The following is a 20,212-nucleotide window of genomic DNA, read 5'->3' on the forward strand; positions in this document are numbered from 1 at the left end:
TCCATTTTCTAATGATTGCTCCAACAGTGGACCTTTTTTCATCAAGCTGCTTGGGAATTTCTCCGTAGCCTTTTCCAGTCGTGTGGAGTTATACAATTTTGTCTCTGGTGTCTTTGGACAGCTCTTTGGTGTTGGCCATGTTACAAGTTTGAGTCTTACTCATTGTACGGGGTGGACAGGTGTCTTTATGCAGCTAATGACCTCACACAGGTGGATCTGATTCAGGATAATACATGGAGTGGAGGTGGACTTTTAAAGACTTACTAACAGGTCTTTGAGGGTCAGAATTCTATTTGATAGACATGTGTTCAAATACTTATTTGCAGCTGTATCACAGAAATAAATCGTTTTTAAAAGATCATACATTGTGGCTTCTGGATTTTCTTTTTAGATTATCTCTCTCACAGTGGACATGCACCTACGATGAAAATTTCATGCCCTTCCATGATTTCTAAGTGGGAGAACTTGTAATATAGCAGGGTGTTCAAATACTTATTTTCTTCACTGTATGTAAATTTCTGAGCACAACTATATACTCAGTATAGGCATTCATACGCACATGTCCTATTGGAATGAAAGTGGACACCTTTCTCATAACCTGTAGGTGGCGGTAGCATATTGGTATGAAAGTGTACAGGATTTTCATGAACACTAGATGGTGGAATACATTCATAAAATGAGAATCCCCCCCTCCATTCCCACCTATACCCATGTATAATGCGCATCATTGACATTTTTGGGGGGTGGCGGTGGGGATACAGATTAATCATGAGAAAATACGATATTTTCTATTATTGATCACATCTGTCATGATACTGATTTATCGCAATATTGTGTCAACTACAACTAGCCAGCCATCCATAGTTGCTTGTGCGTTTCCGCAGAGGAAAATCCAATGAAATCAACAAATATTTTGTAAGAGCATCACTTGCCATGGTACTTAAATGTCAAGAGCATGAGTCGCGCACTTGCTTGTTGTCTCACTGGCAAACTTCAAGTTAACTGACCGCACGTCGTCTCATCAACATCCAACTTGTAGACTATGCCAGCTATCATTGGGCGAGAGCCTGGGTACACCCTGGTAGCCAGCCAATCGCAAGGGACATGTAAACACGCATTCACACCTTTTTTTTTGTCTGTGGGGGGAGAAGTCTGACCTTCTTCTGCACAAAAGTTGACCAGTAAACGTCAGATATCAGCCAAAGCTAACTTAGACCTCTATATGGTGGTTGTCGTGGAGACTTCAAATTCCTTTAGCACCTGAGAGAAACATTCCATAACCATGTGACCAAGGACCTGAGATTCTGACATACTGCTGCCTTTACGGAAGAGGTCGTCATGTAAAAGCCACCTGGGCTAGTTATAGTAATATTCCAGCCTTAATGTATCAGACTGGTCAAGATGTGAGTGCATGCTTTTCAACACTTAATCACGCACAGTCACAGGTTAGTTAATGGCCAAAATGCAAATATGACTGTTGTTCAGTTTTATGAAGGACAAACAATGTTTGAGATCCACCAGGAGCATCTCATGTAGGGATGGGTACCAAAATCTATACTCGGTACAGACTGAATTTGGTCAATCCTACAGTGTACTGATTCATTTAAAATCAAATCAGTACCAAAGCACGATTGCTGTGAATGTCTAGGCAGCGTGAGCAAAAGAGTTGGCCAATTTTAATTATCAAATCAATAAAAAGCCTTTATTATCATTATGTTACTGTGCATTTAACAAGATAAGTGCAACTCCACAAGGTGCTTAAACCAATATAAATACAATAGAATAAAACAGATCTAAGCTAATGTAACTCAGATGAAATATTTACAAATAGGCCACAGTTGTTGCAACTAAAAAATAAGGTGTCTGCAGTCTTATTGCCCATGTTCAAGGATAGATAAGATATTGCAGATTTCTACTCCGTTATTTCACACAGAAGTAACAAAAGCTAAAACAAAAGAAAGTGCAGTTGCGTTTACAGTAGTGTTTCATGTTGAGTGGTGTTGAGTTCAAGGTGTTGATGGCTCTACGGAAAAAACTCTTTGAATCTGTTTGTCCGGGTTTTGTGGGACTTGTAATGCCTGCCAGAGGGTCGCAGGTGGTGACCAGGGTAGGAAGAGTCAGCTGTGGTAGCAAGAGCTGGCAATATTGTTGAAAGAGAGCAAAGAGCAGCTGGTGATCTTCTGGGTGCTTTTGATCACTCTTTGAAGAGCTCTCGTGTCTCCTGATGAACACCCAACATACCGCATTGTGATGGGGTATGTGAGGATGTTCTACACGGTGGTTCTGTAGAAAGCCAGCAGCCAATTAGCTTCCAGATTCTTGAGCACTCTAAGGAAGTTGAGTCGCTGGTGGACCTTTTTCCCCACCGACTTGGTCTTCCCAGAAAAGTCCAGGATGATTTCCTTCATTTTTGTAGTGATTACTGCGAGGTTGTTTATCAAACACTACTTTGACAGTTTTTCAACCTCATCTCTGTAGGCAGGCTCATTTCCTTCTGAGATTAACCCGACCACGGTAGTATGATTGGCAAACCTGATGTTGGAAATGCTGGGATGGGTTGGTCTGCGGTTGTGTGTGGACTGACAGTACAGGACAGGACACAGTACACAACCTTGAGGGGAGCCAATGCTGAGGGTGATGGAGGAATAGAGGTCGGGGCCAAGTCTGAAGTCTCATAATCCAGCAGCAGACGGAAGGGGACAGTCCAAGGAGGGAGCATTTAACAACCAAAATACTGCTTGTGTCCAAGATCTTGTTCTTTCAGTCAAGACCCACAGCTCCTGACCATAGGTGAGTGTGGGAACCGATTGAGGACTATGGTCTCACATTTTGAGGTGCTGATTCTCGTCCCAGCCACTTCACACTCGGCAGCGAACGGCTTCAGTTTGTGTTGGAGATCATGGTTTAATGAAGCCAACAGAACCGACTCATCTGTAAAGAGCAGAGGTGCCATGCTGTGGCCACGAAAGCGAACCCTCTTAGCCTCGGCGGTGCCTACAGATTCTGTCCATAAAAGCTATGAACAAAAATCAGTGACAAAAGGCAGCCTTGGCGGAGTCCAACTCTGGAAGAACCCTCCCACAGGACACGGTTGAACGCTTTCTCAAATTCCACAAAATACATGTAGACTGGTTGGGCGAACTCCCATGCATCCCTGAGGATCCTGCCAAGGGTGTAGACCTGGTCCACTGCTCCACGGCCAGGTCGAAAACCACTTTGCTCCTCCTGATTTTGAGATTCGACTTCCTGAAGGACCTTCCTCTCCAGCACCCCTGAATAGACCTTACCAGGAAGGCTGTATTTAGAACACACCCTCTGGTCCCCCTTTTTAAGAAGGTCAGCCAATCCAGAGGCACTGTCCCTGATGTCCACGCAATGTTGCACAGGCGTCTAAAGGACAGGACAGTCCCACAACATCCAGAGTCTTTGGGAACTCCAGATGAATCTCATCCACTCCTGGGCCCATGCCACCAAGGAGATTTTTAACCACCTTGGTGACCTCAACCCTAGCGATAGAAGTGCCCACCTCAGAAAACCCAGACGCTGCTTCCTCATGGGAAGCCATGTCAGTGGGATTGAGGAGGTCTTCGAAGTATTCTCCCCACCAACTCACAGCGTCCAAAGTTGAGGTCAGCAGTGCCCCATCCTCACTATACACAGTGTTGACAGTGCACTGCTTCTCCCTCCTGAGATGCCGGACCAGAATTTCCTTGAAGCCGTATTGAAGTCGTTCTCCATGGCCTCATCGAACACCTCCCACGCCTGGTTTTTGCCTCAGTGACGACCGACGCTACATTCCACTTGCCCATCCAGTACCCATCAGCTACGTCGAGAATCCCACAGGACAAAAAGGCCCAATAGGACTCCTTTTTCATCTTGACAGCATCCCTCACCATTGATGTCGATCAATGTGTTCAAGGATTGCTGCCAAGCAATGGAGGTGCGGAACATCGTCCAGACTCAATGTCCCCCGCTTTCACAAAAAATCCTCCGGAAAATTGAGGAAAAATGGCCTAAAATTAATCCGGATATTAGTTGACAACATTGAACAAACGTGTTTGAGTTCGTTGTTTTGCTTTCACGAGCGTAGCCATGTTGAGGTACTAACCTGAGTATCAGTAACGCCCCTCCCCTAGCATTCTCTCAAGACGTCACTTATTTTGTGTACTCTTGACATTAATTTACGTGTTTATTTCATAAACGTTAACTAAACAAGCCTGCTCCGAAACAACCGGTATTCACCCGGAAACAGGAAATGCAAGTTAACCATACTGACCATGTGTGGAAGTTAGTCCGAAAGCGCATGTTTAGAGCTGCTTCACGTAGTGCGAGCGTATTTACGTCGAAACTCATCAACATAATGAGCTGTTAAAGGAAATTCAGTTACACCAGAAGTGCTCATTGCATCGATAGCGAGGCAGTGTGATATAAATATATAATTACTAAAAGCAACTCATACTATTAATAGATCTATATCTAAGATAGTGAGCAATGTGGTCGAGTGTATCAGTACAACGTGACGTAACAAGTTTGAGACTTAAACGTTAATAGTAATTACTATAGATCAACTTCTTTAACATGTTTTGCTGTACGGTGTGGAAATTCTAGGATATATTTTCGTGTATATTCTATATCTATACTATAATATGTATAATGTGGGGAAAAGGACCATTTTAGATGTCTTTTGACTGAATAGTTCACTTAATTCATTTGTCCTGAGATAAACTGGCGTATTTTAAGCATATTATAATGACAAATGTGATTTTGTGCTATCCAGTGATAGGGGGATGGGGGGGTAAAAAAAAATCTGTGCTTGGCCCTTGGGGAACTTCGGCCCATTTTATTTATGTTTTTTGGTCGGCACATGGAAATTTTACAGTCAATTTTTGTTTGAATTTTGTTCACAAATATCGCCAGAATGCACCACAGCCATCCATTCTTTCAAAAATTTCCCAGGGGGAGGTCATGCATTATAATAGGTTTACAAAATCGAGTTACCGCACCACTAGCTGTTTTGTGAGTTGAGTTAAAAATGTAGCCATGGAAGTGGAGAAAATGGTGCAGGCTCCACTTGGGTCTCGTCCAGGTCGAATCTCCCTCTCGGTAACAAAAACGAAAATAATAATTTACACCTCTTTCGTTGGTATAATAAACATAATTTAACACAACTCTGATTGGAATCCCGCGGTACATATTTAAAGGAAGACTCTCCCCAAAATTCATATGGACAATAAACCCTCCAATGTCAAGTAATATTATGATTACATATATTTTGAACATTAATTGAAGATAAAAATTTAAAATAAAGAACATATTTGAAATCCAAACAAAATCTGGATATCTGCCAGCTTTCACTCACTCACACACACACACACCACACACACACACACACACACACACACACACACACACACACACACACCCGCCGCTGGTCGAACACGAGAAACAGAGTGCTTCAAGAGTACAATTTGGGGAAGGAAAAAAAAAGTGGCCACCCCTGCTTGTATAATCTCTACATTGAAACCAACTCCTCACAAAAGCATAAAATTTCCACGGTCCATATAATGGGACTGTTATTGTTCGTCGTCAACACCACACTCCTACCGACACATCGACTTCCACCAGTGTGCATTCTGTCTCAAACGTTTGCACATTGTACATTGTTATTTTTGTTTTGTTTGCTCAATGGCAGGAGTAGTAATCGCACGGAACATCGACTCGCTATTACACTCGCTTTGTTGGCTCTGAGCACACAACACTTCCTGGTTACTATTTAGGGCAATCCGCGCGTGCGTCCCCCCCCCCCCAACACACGCACACACACACGCACACACATACCCAGGCCGCCGGTCGTTTGTGAGATGCTGCCTGCTTGAAAAGTACAATTTGGGGGGGGGGGGGGGGGAGTCTGGAAACGCTTGCTGTACAATCTCTATATCAAAACCAACTCCACAGAAAAGCATCAAATCTCCGCGGTCCATATAGTAGGACTGTTATTGTTTGTCGTTAGTGCAACGCCCACACTATCACACGTCAAGTGTTGGATGTGTGTATTCTGGTCCAAGCGCCCAGGCTTGAACATTGTACATCGTGCTATTTTTGTTATGTTTCTAATTACTTTTCACAAAAATCGTATACAAAATGCCAGATAGTGGACATTCTGTGTTCGGTGAAACGTATCAGCGAGCAATGGGGGGGGGGAGGGGGGGGTCAGAACAGGAAGCATTACAGGCGTGGAAAACGTTGATTGGCTGTCAGTTTTTTCAGCCGGGCTCATTGGAATGTCTGAGCGAGAGAGGAATTTCGATAATACTTTTCCAATTTAGAGATGTTTCTCAATGAAATCTGCGGATACCTTTGCCATTGAAAGAAACACCGAACCCTCATCTACTAACTTTTAATGTGTGCTCCCATTCCTATTAGTCTCGACAAAGTCTTCCTTTAAATTGCATTGTGCGCTACACCTTAGCAGTGTGGAGACACAGGTTGCTTACAATGCATACCGCCGCATCACAAACCCAGCCATTGATGAATTGGTTGTAGGCCTCCAGACCTATGTAATTCTCTAGTTGGTCCATGATATAAGCGCTTGTTGAGAAGAGGAGACGCCACAGTTGTTTGCTCCATTTTTGCTTCTCCAAGGCATATGGGTCGATATTGTCGATCAAAGCACACTTCTTGTCGTAACGGTTTCTTGAAACAACATCTAATGAGCACCAATAACTTTCCAGTCTTTTTAGCCATCATGCATCACTTTTAACAGTCGTACGAACACGAGTGTAACTCCGCTCTGTATGCAAAAGCATTAGTGAATGGCGCGTCGGTAGAGTGAACCAATCCAACACAGCCGGGAACCCTGGATGTAGTCACGTGGTCGAAAACAGTCTATAACGTCCTGATTTTACTTTGAAGATGACCGGAAACTGTGTTGCTGTTATCCTGGCGAGTCTGACACCTGACGTCTAAAGTAACAGCAGGTTGGAAAAGAGCAAAACAAAAGAGTCCTCGTACTTCAAAGCATAGAGGTGGAAATACACTGACGGCCTTTCAATGGATTCGTGTTTCTGACTGGGCGGCAGACCGTATAGGTGGCGAGCTCCACAATATGATTTGACAAGGCTATACCCCTCTCGCCCTGCGACTGAAGTCGCGTTTTTTGTCGGAAGGATATCTAAAAGCGAATCACAGTTTGTCGCCCTCGTATCCACGGGGTGATCCCCAGTGGCAATGACTTTACACAAGACAAGGGCAATTAACACATGCCAGTTGCGTTCGGGGGCAGCTCTCCAAGAAAGGAGGATACTTACAGTGAGAAGATCTTTGAAGAGAATGCTTCACGACCGCTCCAATGAGCTCCGGTTGTTACGCCAGGGCTGGTACTCCGCTGGTTCGCCGGCTAAAAAGCGTGCGAAACAAGCTCAAATGTGAGCAATCAGCTAGGAAGGCAGGACACAATTCCATCTGGCTGCATTCCAGCCTTTTGTCGAGGTAACATGGACGAACTACGCCACCTCCGGTTTGAACCGGTTAGAGTATTGATGCCTGTCCCTTCGTTCAGGTCAAGAATATATTAATATATTAAGTAAGATTAAATTCGATCAGTCATTTCGAAGTCGTGCTGGGTAAATAATAGTATGAGAATTTTTTTCCCAACATGAAACAGTAGATTGACGTCACCTCCGCTTCGCGCTACAGCTGTGGTTTGCCAACAACGTCTTGTCCACTTTCCCCCAAATTACGCCGTTTTTTTCTGTTGTTCCTCTATGTATGACTCAAATTACACATTACAAACGTAATGTAAACGCAAGTAATTACATTTCTACTATTTTAAATGATATCCTGGTCAAACTCTATCTTTAATATGGGTTATTTTTCACGAGAACAAGATGATAAGGTTGTTTTGTAAACGAATGTTAACGCAGCCAAAACTTGCATTGTGACGCCAAACCCCATAAGTAAATGCTCATTGGGCGTGAGACCTCACGTGACTAAAGATAAGGGTTCCGCTATTATATGGTGCACCTTACTGTACTTTTTCTTTTTAAATTTAAGCTAACACTGGTAACACTAGCGAATAAGCATATATATATATATATATAGTATGAATAGTTATATAGATTTTTTTTTTCATTTAGCAAATGGTGGTGAGCTCTTCTGCCTCAATTCTGATGATGGGGGTTTGAATACAGCTTTGGGCTTCCTTTGTTGAGTTTGCATGTTATCTCATAATGCTGTAGTACTCCAGCTTCTTGCAAATGATTGTTTTTTTTATGTTCCCTTGCAACTGTCTGGCAACCAGTCCCATGTGTACCCTTCCTCTCACCCATAGTCAAGTGGTATAAAGTCGAGCTCATAGCATCAACCCAAATAATGAATTAATGTTAGATGTATGGATGCATAACTTTCATCAACCGGCCTTGTTTTTCCATCTGACTTTATTAAAGTGGTTTCTGATTTTACATACAATACAGAATTACATATTTACAAATATTCAGAGCTTTATATCAGTAAATATACAGTACAATAGGAAAATAAAGATTGTGGTTGCTTCAATGTGCTGTGTAAAAAGAAAGTACAAAATATAAACAAATTCTCCAGCCTCCCAAGTTAAAAGCACAAATAATTGTGACCGTGATCAAAAACTACACATCAGCTTTCATCTGTGAGCAGAAAATAAACACTTCAAATGTAAACAATGGCTGGTGAAATGTTTCACACAAAAAATATCCTCTTCATGACTACCAAACTCCAGAGGATTATTACGAGGTATTTGACAGAGCAGAATATAGGAGTGACATTTCTGTATTATAGTGACAGACTGTGTCAGCCAGTTTGAAATTTGCTGGTTGACTTTTTAGCTTTTATAAGGCAACAATGTCCTATCACAGGGAAGACAGTCTGTGCTCGACAGTTACAATGGATTTTAAAGTGGTTCTCAACAAAAATAGTGAGAATACCTTATCAACAACACAGATAATAGTCCCTATTTTCCCCCCATGTCACTAGACCAATAGAACCAATACCGAGCAATGAATAAGGGGGCTGCTTTTACTGCAGCAGTGAGCTGCAGTGGATTTAGGTGTCTCACATGTAACATAGAAGATAAAGAAACCCTCAGGAGTTCAGTAAAAATGGAGCATTGTAAAAAAAAAAAATAGTCAAAAGAAAACAAGGTAATAGGCCTATGTCGTTGTTGAGGGGAGCAAAGGTTCCTCCCATTTCTCACAATAGTTGTTGCAGTGCATCATAATCTGCTTCTTCATAGCATTTAAGGGCAATCTTTACCGTGTATCACGCACATAAAACCACATTTGTTTCCACCAATGTTAGTTTGGGGAAGGCCGTAATCATAAAATAAAATGGTTGTCAGGCCACTGGAACAAACAAGCTGAGCCGGTCTTAGTCTGGTTGCATGGAGGGAAGTGACTACACTGTCACATGCCTGAATTGGGCTGGGAGTGGCACAACAGGACAAAGCCTCTTTTTATTCCAAAGTGCAAAATAGAGATAGGTAAGAAGAATCTGTGACAATTACATAATTGTACTTAATGAAGCTATGCAAAAAAATAAATATAATGTTTAGGGTCAGTGAGACAATCATGTATGGATTATTCCAAAGAACATATTTGCATGTACATATGAAAGAATGTGCACACTAATACACTGAAGTCCAAGTGGGGGAGGAATGTAGTCACACCTGCTAGCCCCAAGATGCCCCAGAGGTTAATCCAGAGCAGTTGAGGATTGATCTTTTCAAGATTTTTCAAAGGAACAAGGTCCACATCTTGTTCGGCTGATGGAACTTTGTAGGGGCCCGGACCACCAGATGGTGCTGATGACTCTGCCCCACCCCCAATATTGACAAGAACCACTACAAATGCAAAAAATACCAATTGGGATTTCAGTTTTTCGCTCTCTTTAGGTCCATGAACTGCAGGTCATTATAAACTAGTTGTAGCCCGATGTCATTTTTTCCACTGTGTTGATTAACACAGGACATTAATTGCACTCGCTATGACTCACTGCCAGCAGTACGCATCAAAATTCTAGCGGAGATGTTCTTGAGACAAGTCCATGCTCGTGCTACATAATTGAACACAGAGACTAATTAGGATGTAGCACACTGCTAAAACACTGTTGAAAATTATTGATGCTGCAACACTTGGTTTTCTGTGGTACTGGACAATTCAGGGTTTAATGTCTGAGAAGCTTGTGTAGGTTGCACTGCAACTGGAGGAAGTGCTAAGGTTTCCAGACACACTGTCATCTGCAAATAAAATGATAAATGAAACAATGTTAGTACTCTGGACAAAGCAACTGTTTTCACACTGGAATGAAATTCAATGTAAAGAGTGGATGCTGATGACTGAGCTCTACCTGAGTTGCTGAGTGAGTGAGATGACTTGGATTCTGATATTAGGCCTAGTAGGTTTGCCTGTGCCATCCAGCCCTCCTTGCTGCTGCGAAGGTTCTTCACAAACCTGGACAGGAACACATTTGCTATCACTTGTGAAGGAGCAACAAATACTGAAAACACCACTTTGCTACGAGAAGAAGACTTTTACCATTGTCCCTCCTCTCCCTCTCTGATGAGCTGCACCACATCGCCACTCCTGACTGACATCTCGTGAGATCCCGTCTTCTCAGAATCTGCTACCATGGTATATTTCCCCGGAATCTAAAGGCCATATCACTTTGAGCATTACCTGACTCAAAAGCTTACAGAATAAGCAGGTGCTTTTCCACCGAATACAGTGGAACCTCTCAATTAGAATGCCTTTGAGGTTATACAATTAGGAGTGCAGTATTAGTAAATTTTATCCCAAAAATACACAAGTCTAAAGTCAGTCAAAGGATATGTGTCATGATGAGAGGATAAATATGTGATGACCAAAGAATTACGTTGGGAATTTACTGCACAGTGGGAAATTGCTACACACAGTTCCTCAGTACAATATGATTGAGTCCATAATTAGGGATGATAAAAACAACGCAGCCTACCCTGCATTGTGAACTGCAGCGCTTCTCACCTCACAAGCACAAGTTACAAGGTTACAGTTGAAAAAATAGTGGCAAAACTTCTTTTTACTCGTGATTAAGAATGTTCCCGCGTATATATTTTGCACTGGACGAGCCATGTACAGTGAAGAAAATAAGTATTTGAACACCCTGCTATATTGCAAGTTCCCCCACTTAGAAATCATGGAGGGGTCTGAAATTTTCATCGTAGGTGCATGTCCACTGTGAGAGAGATAATCTAAAAAGAAAAATCCAGGAATCAAAATGTATGATTTTTTTTTAAACGATTTATTTGTGTGATACAGCTGCAAATAAGTATTTGAACACCTGAGAAAACCAATGTTAATATAATAATTTGGTACAGTAGCCTTTGTCTGCAATTACAGAGGTCAAACGTTTCCTGTAGTTGTTCACCAGGTTTGCACACACATTTTGTCCCACTCCTCCATGTAGATCTTCTCTAAATCAGTTTCTGGGCTGTCGCTGAGAAACACAGAGTTTCAGCTCCCTCCAAAAATGTTCTATTGCGTTTAGGTCTGGAGACTGGCTAGGCCACGCCAGGACCTTGATATGCTTCTTACGGAGCCACTCCTTGGTTTTCCTGGCTGTGTGCTTGGGGTCATTGTCATGTTGAAAGACCCAGCCACGACCCATCTTCAATGCTCTGACAGAGAAAGAGGTTGTTCCCCAAAATCTCACAATACATGGCTGTGGTCATCCTCTCCTTAATACAGTGCAGTCGTCCTGTCCCATGTGCAGAAAAAAAAACCCAACACATGATGCTACCACCCCCATGCTTCACAGTAAGGATGGTGTGCCTGGGATGGAACTCATCATTCGTCTTCCTCCAAACATGGTTAGTGGAATTATGACCGAAAAGTTCCATTTTGGTCTCATCTGACCACAAAAGTTTCTCCAATGACTCCTCTGTATCATCCAAATGGTATTTGGCAAACTTAAGACGGGCCTTGACATGTGCTGGTTTAAGCAGGGGAACCTTCCGTGCCATGCATGATTTCAAACCAGAAGTCTTAGTATATTAGCAAACGGTGGTCCCAGCTCTTTTCAGGTCATTGACCAAGTCCTGCCGTGTAGTCCTGGCTGATTCATCACCTTTCTCAGGATCATTGAGACCCCACAAGGTGATATTTTGCATGGGGCTCCACTCTGATTGAGTTTGACTGTATGTTTCCCTTCTTCCATTTTCTGATAATTGCTCCAACAGTGGATCTTTTTTTCTCCATGCTGCTTGGCAATTTCTCCGGAGCCTTTTCCGGCCGTGTGGAGGTGTACAATTTTGTCTCTGGTGTCTTTAGACAGCTCTTTGGTGTTGGCCATGTTACAAGTTTGAGTCTTTCTCATTGTATGGCGTGGACACCTGTCTTTATGCAGCTAACGACCTCACACAGGTGCATCTGATTCAGGATAATACATGGAGTGGAGGTGGACTTTTAAAGGCTTACTAACAGGTCTTTGAGGGTCAGAATTCTATTTGATAGACATGTGTTCAAATACTTATTTGCAGCTGTATCACACAAATAAATCGTTTTTAAAAAAATTATACATTGTGAACTCAGGTTTTTTCTTTTTAGATTATCTCTCTCACAGTGGACATGCACCTACGATGAAAATTTCAGACCACTTCATGATTTCTATATGGGAGAACTTGCAATATAGCAGGGTGTTCAAATACTTATTTTCTTCACTGTAAGTTATCCTCCATTGGATTCATCATGTTAGAAAATATATACAGTGGATATAAAATGTCTACACATCCCTGTTCAAATGTTAATTTTTTTGTGATGCAAAAAAAATGTGCTATCATTTCAACATATAACTATAACTATAACCTGCACAATTGAATAAAATTTGTTTCAAATATTTCATGAGGGTAAGGAAAATAAATATTTCATGACATGTTCCCATGTGTGTTTGGGAGATTTTGTTATGGTTCGATCAAACCAAAGTTGGAACTTTTTGCCTGCAAGATTCCAAAAGGTACATGTCACGGCCCATCGGAACGGGAGTTGGACCCAAATGCAAGGCTCGGAAGATGCAAAGTAGTTCGGGGAGAAACGTTTATTATTCTGTGGTCGGGGATCGGGCAGGCAGTCAGGTGCAGCAGCGGTAGTTGGGACGTCGGGCGAAAAGAGCATGTGACCGGGCAGGCAGGAGTCGGTACACGGGAGAACGATCAAAGCAGGCAGAAGTGTCAAAGGAGTCAGGCTTACGGGGTTGGTGGAAGAACAGGTGAAGGTTGGTTCACACGAGTTGTCGATCAGGGATACGCGAGTACTCGAACGGGACATGAAGCTCAACGATCTGGCGCGGACCAGTCGTCATCGGGGTCATATAAATACACAGGATAATCAGCCCGCATGAGGCGCAGGTGTGCGCCTCCCAATCAGCGCAACCGCGCGGACACCCGCACAGCCCAGGCATGAGCAGCAGGATCATGACAGTACGTTTGGTGCAAACATAACTCAGGTCAAAACCAAAAGAACAGAATAACGGTGAAGCATGGTAATGGCGGCTTCTTGTTTTGGGGGTGTTTTTCTTCTGCTGAATCAGAAGCCTTTAACACTGAGTGAAATATGAAAAGTGTCATGCTCCTGGATTCCAGCCAGGGCTGGGCGTGGCCAGCTAATCTGAAGGTGCACACCTGCGCCTCATGACCTTTGATTAGACCCAGTACATATAGGACCCGGGGGACGACTATTACTCTGCTAGATCGTTGCTCTTCATGCCTCGTTCCCGCACTCCTGCTTTCTCGACTTCTGACCTCCATGCACCGACCCACGCCTGTTCATTGACCACCCTCGTAAGCCCATTCGTACTGGTACTACGAATTGTTTGGACTGTCTACCTGATCTCAGACCTCGGACCGAATAAAGGTTTCCTCTGTACTGTCTGCTGTCTCTGGAGTCGTGCATTTGGGTCCAACCTTGAGCCCCGCATCGTGACAGAACGATCTAGCCAGAACATGGACCCATCCGACTCTGAAGCCATTCGCCGTGCGCTGCAAGTGCAGGGCAAACGCCTGGGTGAGCAAGAGGCTGCTCTCCAGGTTATGACTCACCAGATTCAGGAGCTCTGCACCCAGCTGGAACCGTGGCTAGCCTCCCAAGCTAGCGCGGCCGCTCCTGTGCCTCTCCGTGCCACCATCACTCCGCTCTCACGACCAGAGCGGTTCTCAGGCGACTCCGGTAACGTCAAGCCCTTCCTGGCGCAGTGCGATCTCCACTTTGAGCTGCAAGCTTCCGCTTTTCCCACGGACCGCTCCCGGATCGCCTTCGTCATTTCCCACATGACAGGGAGGGCGGAGGCATGGGCCACCGCCGAGTGGAGCCGTAACTCGGAGACCTGCCGCTCATGGGCGAGCTTCGTCTGCGCGCTCACCCAGGTGTTCCAGTACGCGGCTCCGGAACGCCAGGCGGCGTCCTCGCTCATGACAATTCGCCAGGGACGTCGTCGCGTGTCCGACTACGCCATTGAGTTCCGGATTCGGGCTGCCGAGAGCCACTGGAATGAGGAAGCCCTCCATGACGAATTTTACGAGGGACTGTCCCCACAGATCCGTGGCCACCTCGTTGCCATGGATCTTCCGCCTTCGCTTAACTCCCTCATCACAATGGCCCTCAAGGTGGACCAGCGCCTCACCGTGCAGAGGCAGATGGAGGACCTGGGGGAGGAGGAGAGGGAGAGTCGCAGTCCGGTTGCTTCCGCTTCCCGGCCACCCGTGTTGTCAGCTTCATCGGAACCCATGCAAGTGGAGGTCCTTGGCGGCTCAGCGGAGGAGCGCTTACGTCGGCGACGAGAGGGATGCTGTTTTTACTGCGGGCGTTTGGGACACTTGATCGCCCGCTGCCCGACTCGACCAGGGCACTCTGACATCAGGATCTCTGCTCCGGTGAGTGTGCGGTACACCGCGGGGGGTCAGGGAGGTCCCTTCTTCACCTCACCTTGGGAACGGACTCCCGTTCATGCACTGTGACGGCCTTCATAGATTCTGGGTCGGAAGCTAACCTGATGAATCCCCGCGTGGTCGAGGAGCTGGGGGCAGCAACCTTCCCCACGCAACGGTTTCGTCACGCCTATGCCGCCAACGGCAAGTTCCTTTGTCGGGTTACACATCGCACTCAGACGCTACGTATGAGCTTCCCGGACGCTCACTCGGAGCGTATTAGCTTTCATGTCTTCGACGCACGTAGTAGCGACATCATCTTGGGCAGCCCGTGGCTCAAAGAACATAATCCGCACATAGATTGGACCACGGGTCAGGTCAAGACTTGGGGAGAGGACTGTCTCAGTCGCTGTTTCGCTGTCCGGAGAGACAGGGGTATTCAAGTTGCGCCGGTTCGGCTAACTGAACCTAGTACCGTCCTGGACCTGACCGCAGTGCCTTCCTGCTACCATGACCTACGGGAGGTCTTCTCTGAATCTAAAGCAAAGTCTCTGCCGCCACATCGGTCATACGACTGCGCGATTGAACTCCTGCCAGGCACCTCTCCTCCCAGAGGGAAACTGTTCTCTTTAACAGGACCAGAGCATCAAGCCATGAGGGACTACATCGAGGACTCGCTGGCAGCCGGACTCATTCGCCCCTCATCCTCACCAGCCGGTGCGGGGTTTTTTTTTGTCAAGAAGAAGGACTCCACGCTGCGACCCTGCATCGACTACCGAGGACTGAACGACATCACAGTCAAGAACAGGTACCCTTTGCCGCTTATCTCTACAGCATTCGAACTCCTCCAGGGAGCCCGGATCTTCACCAACCTCGACTTGCGCAGCGCTTACCATCTGGTGCGGATTCGGGAAGGGGGTGAGTGGAAGACGGCGTTCAACACCCCCACAGGGCACTATGAGTATCTTGTGATGCCCTTCGGACTGACAAACGCTCCGGCCGTCTTTCAGAACTTCATTAATGACGTGCTTTGGGAGTTCCTGAACAGATCTGTCTTTGTTTATCTGGATGATATTCTCATCTTTTCAGCAGACCTAACCTCGCACATTCAACAAGTCAGAGAGGTGCTCCGGCGTCTGCAGCAGCACCAATTATACGTGAATATGGATAAGTGTGAGTTCCATCGGGCATCCGTGTCCTTCCTGGGCTTCGTCCTGGCTGAGGGAGAGATACGGATGGATCCCGGGAAGGTCGACGCGGTGCTGCGGTGGCCTACCCCCACCAACAGGAGGGACGTGCAGAGGTTTTTGGGATTTGCCAATTTCTATAGAAAATTCATAAGGAACTTCAGTTCCGTGGCCGCTCCTCTGCATTCGCTCACCTCGCCACATACCCCCTTCGACTGGTCCGGGACCTGCCACGAGGCCTTCAGCAGGCTCAAGGCAAGTTTCACTACTGCGCCCGTTCTCATTATTCCGGACCCAGATAACCAGTTTGTGGTGGAGGTGGATGCATCGAATTCAGGAATCGGAGCAGTCTTGTCGCAGAGGAGTCCCAGGGATGGAAGGATCCACCCGTGCGCGTTCCTGTCTAGAAAGTTGACCCCGGCAGAGAGGAACTACGACGTGGGAGATAGAGAACTGCTGGCGGTCAAGAGCGCGTTGGAGGAGTGGCGGCACTGGCTGGAGGGCTCGCAAGTACCGTTCGTTGTCTTCACGGACCATAAGAACCTTGAATACTTGAAGTCTGCGAAGAGGTTGAACGCCCGTCAGGCCAAGTGGGCCCTATTTTTCACCCGCTTCCACTTTAAGGTGTTTTTCCGCCCAGGCTCCAAAAACGGCAAGCCGGATGCACTCTCGCGGATCCACGAGGGAGGGCGCATGGATTCAGACGCCGCTACTATCCTGCCGGCGGGGTGCTTCGTGGCCGGTTTCACCTGGGCGATCGAGTCGCGGGTGAAGGAGGCCCTGGGAGAGACACCGCCACCCGCGGATTGTCCGTCGGGCCGCCTTTTCGTCATCCCATCTCTGCGGGGAGACGTCATAAACTGGGCCCATACCAACAAGACGGTCTGCCACCCGGGTATGGCGAAGACACGTTCGGTGGTCGAACAAAGGTTCTGGTGGCCTAACCTCAGCAAGGACGTAAGGGAGTTTGTCAACGCCTGCCCGGTGTGTGCTGCCAATAAGACTTCCCGCCTACGGCCTGTTGGTGAGTTGCAACCCCTGTCCATCCCCTTTCGTCCGTGGTCACACATCTCGCTGGACTTCGTCACCGGCCTGCCGCCTTCACAAGGGAACACAGTGGTGCTGTCCGTACTGGACCGTTTTTCCAAGATGGTCCACTTCGTGCTGCTTCCAAAGATCCCGTCGGCCAAGCAGACAGCCCAGTTGGTATTAGACGAGGTCGTCCGTTACCACGGCCTACCCCAGGACATCGTTTCGGACAGGGGTCCGCAATTCAGCGCCCGTTTCTGGAAGGAGTTCTGCAACCTCATCGGCGCTTCTGCAAGTCGCACATCGGGTCATCACCCCGAGTCTAATGGCCAGACTGAGAGGATTAACCAGGAATTAGAGACCGGTCTTCGATGTCTGGCATCCAGGGACCAGAGCACGTGGAGCCAGCACATCAAGTGGGTCGAGTATGCCCACAATTCTCTACCCTCCGCTTCAACAGGTATGGCTCCACTCCATGTCGTGCATGGCTACCCTCCGTCCCTGTTTCCTCCACTGGTCACAGACTCCGCAGTTCCGTCAGCCCTGGCCGTGGTGCGACGCTGCAAACGGACCTGGGAAGCAGCTCGGAGGACACTGCTGCGCATGAGCAGCGCCTACAAGGCCGCAGCAGACCGCAAGAGAAGGGCCGCACCAGAGCTCAGAGTGGGACAGCGAGTGTGGCTCTCCACCAAAGCTCTCCCGCTGCGGACGGAATCCCGCAAACTTGCTCCCAGGTTCGTTGGCCCGTTCCCGGTTTCCAAAGTTATTAACCCGGTCGCCGTCTCGTTGAAACTGCCCAGGTCGATGAGGGTGCACCCTACGTTCCACGTCAGCAGACTTCGCCCGAATCGCACATCGTCGCTGGCTCCTCCGCTCAAATCCCCCCCGCCCCCCCGCATGGTCGACGGTGGGTTGGTGTACACTGTGCGCCGGTTGCTGTCTTCCCGTCGCAGAGGAAGGGGGGTCCAGTACCTGGTGGACTGGGAGGGATATGGCCCGGAGGAGCGCTCTTGGATCCCCTCCCGCTTCGTCGTGGACCGCTCCCTCATCAGGGACTTTCACGCGGCTCAACCTGATGCTCCTGGGCCGTCCAGAGCCGGCCGTTGAGGGGGGGGTTCTGTCATGCTCCTGGATTCCAGCCAGGGCTGGGCGTGGCCAGCTAATCTGAAGGTGCACACCTGCGCCTCATGACCTTTGATTAGACCCAGTACATATAGGACCCGGGGGACGACTATTACTCTGCTAGATCGTTGCTCTTCATGCCTCGTTCCCGCACTCCTGCTTTCTCTACTTCTGACCTCCGTGCACCGACCCACGCCTGTTCATTGACCACCCTCGTAAGCCCATTCGTACTGGTACTACGAATTGTTTGGACTGTCTACCTGATCTCAGACCTCGGACCGAATAAAGGTTTCCTCTGTACTGTCTGCTGTCTCTGGAGTCGTGCATTTGGGTCCAACCTTGAGCCCCGCATCGTGACAAAAAGTTTGAAACAGATGACTGTTAGCACGAGACCTTCAGGCTTCTGCTACTAAGCAATGCAAAATATCTGGAAAAGCCAGCAAGAACAGCTATTTATTTGAGGTTGGTTAAAGATACAGTACTTTAAACGGTGACAGCTATGTACTGACTACCATTTAACACGAGTTTGAATGTCATGTGTTAATTGCAAACATAGCCACATCCAAGTTATAAGAGGGTGAGTACACCTATAGAAGGACATTATCTCAGTATTGACTGTTGAACAGGCAGTAAGCCACGATTACGGAAAACTTTTAATTGATTTATCTTGTGTAAGTGACTTTTAGTGATAGTGATTAGATACTTAGTGCACCTAAATAGCTAATTAATGTAGTATTACCAATTACATTTTAAATGTCCAGTTTGTAACAGGTAAGAAGGATGTAATGCTACCTAAACTATGCCTGCACAGTAAACACATTTTATGTTCCTGAATGGGTTAATTAAATTTCCATTATTTCATCTGGGGGGAAAAATTATGCCAAATCAGTACAAAATCAGAGTTCAACCAGTTTTCTGACCCCCACACCCCACAGCAATTAATTTTGCAACTCTCACCAGCTTCTGGCCTGTATCATCCTCAGGGTCAGAGTTCAATGTCTCCTCACCACTGGAGTAGCCATCATTTTCCTCACAGGCGTCCACTGAGAGCAACACTTTGCTCCAGCCTGTGAGAAGACGACATGAGAAAGAGAGGTCTGTATTTTTTTTTTTTTGGGGGGGGGGGGGGCAAAGTGAAAAAAGTGACAGAATAGCACACAAGAGCCACATGTGTGTGGAGTATTTCCCAGATGTTAGCAGAGTGGCTCTTGGAAGAGAAGCCCAAAACGTGATCCCTGTATTTAGGCCACATTTTACTGAGCAAACTCAAGTCATGAGCACTGCAACTCACTGCAAAAGACCACAATGGCAGCTCTGTACCTTGCTGCTTGCTCTGTACCAGACTAGGGGCACTGGCCCATTTGACTTTGCTCAGACTGATGCAGGCGGCTAGACAGGGACAAAATGCCACCATTTAGAGAGATGTTCTCTGCTAAAAAGAGACTTCAACTCCACAAATTAAATAACACTCCTAACTAGATGATGATGATTAAGATGTGGATAATTGTGCACATGACAATGTCCGTTGTAAGTAGAATGGATCAGTCGCTTTAACAATTGTGGGCTATCCATTGTAAGGTTTCATCCAGTCACTACTGGACTGTATTGAAAACATAAGATGATGACAACACACAAAGCAACAGAAAGCTTGGATATCTGAAAGATGGAAAGAAAGATGACAAATGGGAGACTGACACCCTGTTGAATAATGAGACAACAACATTATACCTTTGAAACCAAAAGGAGTTGGGTCACTCTTGACCAAGTGGCGCTTGACATTGTATTCTGCGCTCAGGCCCGAGCCTGGCCACACAGGCAAGCACAGTTTATACAGAGAGGAGGAAATGGAGAGTGAGAAATAACAAAGAGGCAGACAGACAATAATCAAATACTTTCCATACCCTAAAATTTTTGATTGCCTGTGGCAAACTACAACTTACCGTATTTGGTC

At 46.4% G+C, this 20,212-nt stretch overlaps 2 protein-coding genes across 9 annotated transcripts in view; both read right to left on the reverse strand.

Moving 5' to 3' along the window:
* cab39l (calcium binding protein 39-like) overlaps positions 1 to 7,959 on the reverse strand; it is a 35,124-nt gene extending 27,165 nt beyond the window's left edge. Inside the window, exons 1-2 of one of the 2 annotated variants that reach the window (XM_061804621.1) lie at positions 7,678 to 7,959; positions 7,308 to 7,396 (exon numbers count right to left, since the gene is read on the reverse strand). The gene's annotated coding sequence lies outside the window, so the exon portion shown is untranslated. The other variant, XM_061804613.1, reaches the window with a different exon arrangement.
* A 164-nt stretch (positions 7,960 to 8,123) lies between these two features.
* Positions 8,124 to 20,212, reverse strand: part of mcf2la (mcf.2 cell line derived transforming sequence-like a) — a 77,395-nt gene continuing 65,306 nt past the window's right edge. For 3 of the 7 annotated variants that reach the window (XM_061804566.1, XM_061804536.1, XM_061804526.1), the window contains 4 exons: positions 19,219 to 19,328; positions 10,566 to 10,678; positions 10,378 to 10,481; positions 8,124 to 10,267 (listed from right to left, as the gene is read on the reverse strand). In XM_061804566.1, coding sequence (XP_061660550.1) covers positions 10,188 to 10,267; positions 10,378 to 10,481; positions 10,566 to 10,678; positions 19,219 to 19,328 — 407 coding nt within the window. In that variant the 3' untranslated portion in view covers positions 8,124 to 10,187. The remainder of the gene's footprint in view (positions 10,268 to 10,377; positions 10,482 to 10,565; positions 10,679 to 19,218; positions 19,329 to 20,212) is intronic. The other 4 variants (XM_061804562.1, XM_061804554.1, XM_061804545.1 and 1 more) reach the window with 2 other exon arrangements.

Source organism: Syngnathoides biaculeatus, chromosome 2, assembly GCF_019802595.1.
Source record: "Syngnathoides biaculeatus isolate LvHL_M chromosome 2, ASM1980259v1, whole genome shotgun sequence".
Taxonomy (NCBI): Eukaryota; Metazoa; Chordata; class Actinopteri; order Syngnathiformes; family Syngnathidae; genus Syngnathoides; species Syngnathoides biaculeatus.